The sequence below is a fragment of the Mercenaria mercenaria genome, chromosome 7 (assembly GCF_021730395.1).
Source record: "Mercenaria mercenaria strain notata chromosome 7, MADL_Memer_1, whole genome shotgun sequence".
NCBI classification, from domain to species: domain Eukaryota; kingdom Metazoa; phylum Mollusca; class Bivalvia; order Venerida; family Veneridae; genus Mercenaria; species Mercenaria mercenaria.
The window spans coordinates 20,814,037-20,822,368 of NC_069367.1; the positions used below are offsets into that span (position 1 = coordinate 20,814,037).

At 32.6% G+C, this 8,332-nt stretch overlaps 1 protein-coding gene across 1 annotated transcript; it reads right to left on the reverse strand.

Annotated features, from left to right (window-relative positions):
* Positions 1-1,917: 1,917 nt before the first annotated feature.
* Positions 1,918-3,782, reverse strand: LOC128558209 (uncharacterized). The gene is made up of 2 exons (XM_053547062.1): positions 3,628-3,782; positions 1,918-2,212 (listed from the first exon to the last, which is right to left on the reverse strand). The coding sequence occupies exons 1-2, from the start codon at positions 3,744-3,746 to the stop codon at positions 1,918-1,920; spliced, it is 414 nt and encodes a 137-aa protein (XP_053403037.1). The 5' UTR covers positions 3,747-3,782.
* Positions 3,783-8,332: the final 4,550 nt, after the last annotated feature.

Below are 8,332 nucleotides of genomic sequence, written 5' to 3' on the forward strand. Positions count from 1 at the left end.
AGAACGAGCTAAAATAGCTCGTTCTAGCTATATATCGAACAAAAGAAGGGTACAAAACCGTCTTTTTTCATATTTATCCGAATTATCGAAAGTAGACGGAACGTATGTCACTCGCTTTTCACTTGTACTTGGCAATATGAAATGTTTTGTCAACATCAAACCTCCACTTTTTTTAGGAAATCTGGCGTAAAAAACAAGGGCTTTTGAATAACACCTACAATATGGGGTGAAAAACATATAAATAGATAAATGTCACTGAAAATTAAGCTGTTACACGATTTCTGTTCAACTTCCGCATCCTGGTGACCGTTGATCATACGGATTCAGCAGCTAATTTAAACGAATTCTTTGTTTTTATTAATTAACTACAGGTGTTCCCGTAATTAAATTGGTTTTAATTTATTTTTTATTGTTTTTTTTTCTCAAAATGTTTATTTTATTCCATCATATGACTTCCTGTACACGGTTTTGGACTTCCTGTACACGGTTTTGTGACCTTCAGACGATTCATATCAATTTTCCAGTGTCTGTCTTAAAGCTTTTTCAGTGCACTATGGTGAGTTTTTTTTAATAATGATAATTGTAATAGTTAAGAATTACCATAAACATATTCACATAATTATTTCTGTTACTCGTCCTCCGTACATTCGTCTTCATCCTCTGAAATGTTAATAAAGATACTTAGATCATCTCAATTTTTTATAATAATAATAGTGTATATTACAATATATTTAATGTGACATCATCTATTAGAAAACAAATGGCAAAAACCCTGGAAAGAATGTAAAGGGTCAAAAATCAAGAGCAAAAAACCACCATAAAGGATCAGTGGTAGTGGAATACATAACTGATGCTGAGAAAAGGCACAGACTACGTATAATAGGAAGCCTACAATTCTTAAAAAGGTAAAATTCATTACCTGTGTCACTTTCAACAGCTGTAGCATTCTCTAAAGCAACTACCACTTCCTTATAAAACATCAGCATTTCATTTTTAGTTTTCCCTGCAATATGTATATATAATAACGTGGCTTCAATTAAAAAATTTTTCATACAACACCTTTTAAGTTCTGAAGTATACTTTATACATTTTCATAATAACATAACAACCTAGACGTATTATCTTGATTCATATGTAGTAAAAAAAAGAGACACACATGCGCGCGAGAAAATACATTGCACCTTATAGGGTTGTGATAATATTATAGATTCAAGAGTTGTCTACTATGACAAAAGAAGAATTTAGTCTAGACTGGAAGACTGAATCAGGTGTCTGTGGCAATTGGAAAAGTAAGGGATGTTCAATAGGTATGTTTTTACAGTGAAAATAATAATAATAATAATAATGACGTTTAAAATTAGAGTAATAAAAAGGTTAGATTTTAAAAATGTGTTCCATTTCTTTGGGTATTTTCTGTATGTTCTCTATATACGTCAGATATACGCATTTCAGTTTTTAATATTAAATATTATTAACTTACATTGAAAAATCAACGTGTAAAATTTCATACAAATACAGCTATTATATTAACAACTGTAGGGAATACTAGTACACCGCATACACCATCGAACAGCGGCAGTGGCACTTGAGAGTTGCAGCCTTCATCCTCTTGGTATACCCAGACCCGCCAGAAGTACCAGAAGAGGAAGCTATTCACGAAGGGGAAAAAACAAAATGTGACATTTGTCACAGAATGTCCGCTTCTAATAAAAAAAAAGACCTGTGGCTCAATTGCGAGTACAGGAAGAAATGTGATTTTTGGGTCCATACGCTGTGTGTTGGTATTGTTGCTAAGACGAAAGTGATTTGGAAGACATCAAATTTTTCTGCCCTACACACATTAAATCGTACATGAAATAAATTTCTAATATTATGATAAAATAAAATAATTTTGTACTGGTTTAATCATTTTACCTCTTATTTTTGCCACTGAGTCTCTAAAACAAACGCCTCGTCAGTGTTGCCATGTTTGTGAATGTCACTGATGCCTTCCTCTATAATGCTCGTTATCTGTTGTTTGGTCTTTTTTTCAATAGCATGAAACTTTGTACGATCAAGGGGTGTTGTAAATACTGGCGTTAAAGACAACCCCTTACCAGGCACCATTCCTCTTTCAATGGATGCCAGGTATGCATTTAAATTTTCTTCACAGGTTCTTTCAAATCTGATTAAACCCACATCCAGTCTTTCGCCAGAAACTGATGTGTGGTCACTAAATAAAGTAAATATGTGTCCTTTTAAAGACTTACTTTTTATCTCAATAAACATTTAGCATAAAATGTAAAACGTTAGCTTGCATTTATTACATTATGTAAATGGAATTTGGTTCAGTAACTTAAAACGGTTATTATATAGTCATCACAATATGTTTACGACATATGGTGTCCCATACTGCCATATCATAAACAGAATAAAACAACACGCTACTAAAGTTTCAAATGTCTAAACAGCAAGCGATGGAGTATGTGTAAACGACGATGGATAATAACAAATTGAAAGTAGCATAGTGACAATTTGGCTATGGAGAAAAAATCTTATTTTTTGGTTTTCATTCTATTGTATTCTGATCTGACTCTAACGTGACACCATATGTTATTAAGTTTATTTTGAACAGTAAATATAAGTATCATTAGAGATATTTTGAAATATAGTCCTACGTATCTTAAAGACAAATTTCATATAAAACGTTGTCATTAATCCATCCAGCATTCTATATCGGCCCAATATCAAACCGACGTCGTTGTCTAAACGGCTCGATATCGGCTTCAATATGGTTGGAAATAAGAATGATGTCGGCCCGACATCGCAGACGTTATCGGCCGACATCATAATGACATTGGTCCGATAATGGCAAACGATATTTGTCCATCATCAAAATGATATCGGCTCGATATTGGCAGATGATTGCTTTATCAAAGTTGTGTTAAAATAAACACTTTATAAAATCTCGGAGTAATTTTCTTGAGAACTGATGTGTCTCGCATCATTTGTATGACTCTTATTAATTTTTATTGATATACTATTTATACAGTTACGTAAGCTTTATGTATATTCTTAACACTATTAAAATTGTTAAATTAAAAATTTTAAACCTATTTATATTTTCAATATTTATTTTAATTACAAAATTTCTATGGCGGCATTTTACATATAAATAAAAATGCATATTAATTATTACCTCCCTTTATTATATGTAAAATTCTGATAAATACCGTCTACAATTTTGTTTGGAACCTAGTTTTATTAATTCTGGCATTCATCATATTTGCTTAATAAATTAGCACATATAAACAACTATATAACTTTTTCAGATTTATCATAATATATATAAAAAATATAGTTTATATTACAGAATCCAATACATGCCAGGTGTCAATCTGACGTACAAAATAGTTACACTGATTGATGTCGATCTACCGATTTAAATATTTTGCGGCACTACAACTGCCGGATGTCGGCCCTACATCGGCACATTTGCCGACATTCCGACATTATACGTATATCGGCCGATATAGTCATGCTGGCTGTGAAAGTGTTTATTGTAAATAACATATTTCTTTTATATATACAAATTATGGGAAAAATGTAAAGCACGAAAAGGCAATTAGCAATACATTTTGAACAAACCTATATTCTTCTCTTGCATTGCTTAAATATCTAAGGCTTCTCATTTTCACCCTCCATTCAAAGATTTCCGTGGAAAAATCTCGATGGTACAGAGTATCTAACTCTTCTGGCATGCACATCTCTTTAAATGTGTTTTCTCTTATCTGAATACATTAAAATAATACATGTTGAAGGAAGTAATAAACCACTATTTCATTTATTACATTATAATAATTTTAAAAAGAGGGTTGATTTAAAAAATAGAAAAATGTTTTAATATTTTTTTAATTAAAATTTGGCTTTTACCCCAGTGACTGAGAATGCGTGGTGGTCATGGTGTTTTCAAATAATTATTTCAATTTAATATATAGGCAATGCGAATTAACATACTCAAGGCTGCCATCTTATTTAAAAATAAATCGTCTCGTTGCCTAAAAACAATGTGTATTATTATATACTTGCGGCGGGCATTTTAAAATATTTTTATTAAGACATGATATGTTTAATTTAAATTTTATCTTACTTTACTATTATGTACAATGAACTACTATATAAAATATACGGGAAATTCATTCGTCCTTGATATAGTACTTTTAAAATAAATAGCAAGGAGTGATATTTGTGGTCGTCACTTCGTTTAAATAATTAATTTATCTTAACCGATTCTGAGAATTTAGATTTAAATAGACCGAACATGACCAAATATGGCAGACTAATGTGATAAGAAACATATTTTAATGCAAATGTAATAGCATATTAGAAACAAGATGGCCACCGCGCATGCGTACTACTTGTGGTTAAACCGAACCCTATACTACTTTTGATTTTAATTATTGTATATAATCTTTTTATCAGAATATAAATATTATAGAAATTAACCTTTTCTAGCAAATTCAAATTTCTGCAAACATTGACCCAGTGATGTTGCTTTGGAATGCCTGGAGGTAGCCATCTCTTGCCCTACGATTGTATGCCTCTAAGACAAAATCACCCCCTTCTCCTTTGCTGATATTGCCAGAAACAGAAAACGACTCATTCTTACATATGAAATCCTTTACTGCTGTTGGAGCTAACACGCGAGTTTTAAAATCTCTGTACATGATCTCCTGATAATTTGTATTATTTAAGCCATAGAACAATTTCATAAATTTACTTTTACCACCATAATGTAATCGGTATTATTTCGCCTTGTACCACAACGAAATGCAAATATTGCCAGCACGTAGTTTAAGACGACATCGCACATTGAAACGGAAATTTCTATCCTTACAGCTGCCTATGTATGTATATAGACCAGCTACAGTTGGAGCTTCATCTTGTGAAATGTAAGTAGTTAATATTTCATCAATAGTACCGTAAAAGAATATTGTTAAGATCATCCATGACTTATGATGGTTTGTGCATGCCTTACAGCACATAAGTGCACGTGGTGTGCGATAACCAAGCATCTTTGCAAGATCTTGCAGGCAAACGTCCCAAAGAAGTTTGAAACAGGCCTTTACGGCAGTCATTTCTATGTGTCCTAGCCCGGAACAAGCAAATATATCACGTAGATCATCATTTTTTTCGATCAAACGTGATCCTAGAACATAGGGAAGGCCATCACATCCTACACATGTCCATGTTCTGTTTATCTCCTACATGACACTGGTCTTGTACATGCTGTCCATGTAAATATAAATACAGTTTCGATATGTGTTCATATTTCCTAAAGCGATATAGGGGTTATCATATAAATTAAAATAAAAAATTAACAAATTCATACTTTGTGCTTTACGTAACTTTAAAATGTATAATTATGTGTAATGTCACATTTACAGTATAAGTTGAATTTACGGGTAATAAATTTTTTAATATGAATTAGATGAAGCAGAATTATAAATTTTGCCACAGATGTACTTTAAATGACTAGAATTACTCCAAAACATTTACATATATTCTTTGTACATTGTATATTTTCAAAGATAGTACAGCATTACCTTGAGTACTTTTTTTACAGAGTCAATATGAGCAAGGGTTAAACAACGCAGTTCTCCTACTTTAACGTGTGGTTTTTCATCCGGGTGGCAACTGGTCGCCCATGCATAGGGATCCGCAAAGTCTATTTTGTTTATTGGACCAATGAACCCTTTAAACAATAACAAATAACAACTTAGAAGCGTTCCACTGAACTAATCGTGGTATATATATATACATGTTGTTAAGATAAATAAATATGTTCCTTCTTAATTATAGTTAAGTTTTATAATTATTAAATAAATTATGTACTGAAAGAACCATCCGGTTAAAAAGTATGGATGATTTATAGTACACACTTAATGTAAATGTAACAATTTTTTATTATTTTTCTAAACATGGTGTTAAAATAAAACTTTTATCAATTTACATATACGATGGTGTTTAAGTTAATCGTGTTAAACCTTGACATGTGGAAAAAACATCTTAACCCTTGCGCATGCGTTAACTTTTGGTATTGTTCTTGTTTCTTCCTTGTGTTACTTATGTACCGGAAGTCCTACCACCTTATAGTGTGTGGTATTACGCGACTGTGTAATTCCGATTTACGGACTATAAATTAATACCGCTTATAGTAATATACTAATATTTTGCAATTGCATTGTCAGTTAGAATTTAATATAGATAATTATACACAGACGAAAGTAAAGGGTTAAGTGTTTGTACCTCTACATGGGGACATAAGAACACCTCTTTCATATTATTTGTTAGTGTTAACTGTTACATTACTTACCATCTATCCTTTGCTGTACGTTGTCTGTTCCTTTATTTTCTGTAACGATTGCCTTAAGCCTACTTGCAAGGAAACAATTTCTTATAGTATCAAACTTGCTTTCAGCTTCCTTTATATAATGCCTAATACTGGCAACTGTGGTACTATATATTTTCCTGGAACAACCACTGTCTAGGAGTAAGATGTGACTTTCCTGTAAATTACTATATAATGCTGGTGTAATGTGCAGAAGCATAGTGATAACAGATGCAGTTGTTTGTGTCCAAAGGTAACTCTCCAGTTTCTAGCAATCACCTGATATTATCAAAAAATGTTATTTGATCACTGTTACGCTCATTTTGCACTGGTTGTTGGGCATTTGCTTTCAGCCAGCGTTGTAAGCTGCTATAACTACCACAAGCGTTTGTCGATTGTTTAATTGTGCAACAACCTTACTTCCACTTAAATAGTAATTTACAAGATTCTTGCAAAATTGCAAGGGGGCTACGTGTGTTAGGCGTCTGGCTTTGTATATACTGTCAACTGCAGTAACAATACATACTTCTTTTTTAGGATTGTTACCATTACCTGCAGCAGACTTCACAAACCTAACTAAAACATCATTTCTATCATTTAACCACTGAGTGATTTTGAAATTTGACAAATTACCTGGATCTCTATAATCTACACTACTTAAAACACTGTCTTTCTCAATATCACTTGATATTCTTTTACCTATAGCTTCAGCAATATCAACCAGTTCATTCGAATCAACATTATGCAAATATGTCATCAATAATTTCCTCTTTTTTCCAACTGTTTTTTCCGTTTTGAGGTAGAAAGACTCAGAAAATTAGCATTACATAGTTCTATACAAATCTGACAAATAGCACTGGCATTTCTGGAATAAGATCACTTTTTTTCATATAGTTAAGGACATCTACTTTTATTTTTTTGTGACGAATTGGTGGATATAACTGGCATTACCATTACTAAAACTGGTCGTGATGTCTACAGGCACATGAGCAAGGCATATTTATGATGAATAAGTTTTCACCTCTATGTGACAATGTACACTGCTTTGTTTACAAGTGCACCCCGTTGCATATAATAGTACAAACAAAGTAAGCGGAATTTATTATGCAATTATTTATTACAGAAATTTTCTATGATTTTCATTTTTTTTTTTCAATACATAAAAAAATTACAACAATAGCACATACATTTGCTTACACCCCTTACTAATTAACTAAAACAATAGATTTCGTTTTAAACTGCTTTATTTGTTTACATAACCGACCAAGGCGAACAACTGCGATTGACACAGTAGGAGTTCACAGAAGAAAACAGCGTTGAAAACCATCGATTAATGTTAAAACAGGCGCATATTGTAGGTGTTATTCAAAGGCCCTTGTTTTTTACGCCAAATTTTCTAAAAAAAGTGGAGGTTTGATGTTGACAAAACATTTCATATTGCCAAGTACAAGTGAAAAGCGAGTGACATACGTTCCGTCTACTTTCGATAATTCGGATAAATATGAAAAAAAGACGGTTTTGTACCCTTCTTTTGTTCGATATATAGCTAGAACGAGCTATTTTAGCTCGTTCTAGCTATATAGCTCCTTCGGGCAATGAAACCAGACCTGAGGAAAACACTGTTAACAAGACACCTGCATGGAAATCAATCACTACAAGAAAGTTTATAAGCTTCATAGGGCTCAGGGCTGCTTACCTGGCCTGTCAAAACCCTGTGTCTATGTGCGCTACCTTTTGAACGCTAAGAATGAAAACAACGCCAATTTGAAAAACAGGAAATTTGTTTTTTAATAAAATGTCATTGAAATATTCACAATAGAGAACTAAGAGGTATAAATAGTATTTCAGGCCACTATACTGTGTCTATGTCCGCTACCTTTTGAACGCTAAGAATGAAAACAATACCTACCTTTTACATTTCTATGGATCCTCTCACGCAGCCGACAGTGTACGCCTGTGTGG

Coding starts and splice junctions, on each gene's coding strand:
- LOC128558209 (XM_053547062.1), bottom strand. CDS start 3,746: ATGTGCATGCCAGAAGAGTTAGATACTCTGTACCATCGAGATTTTTCC. Junction 2,213..3,627: donor AATGCAAGAGAAGAATATAG/GTTTGTTCAAAA, acceptor TACTTTATTTAG/TGACCACACATCAGTTTCTG.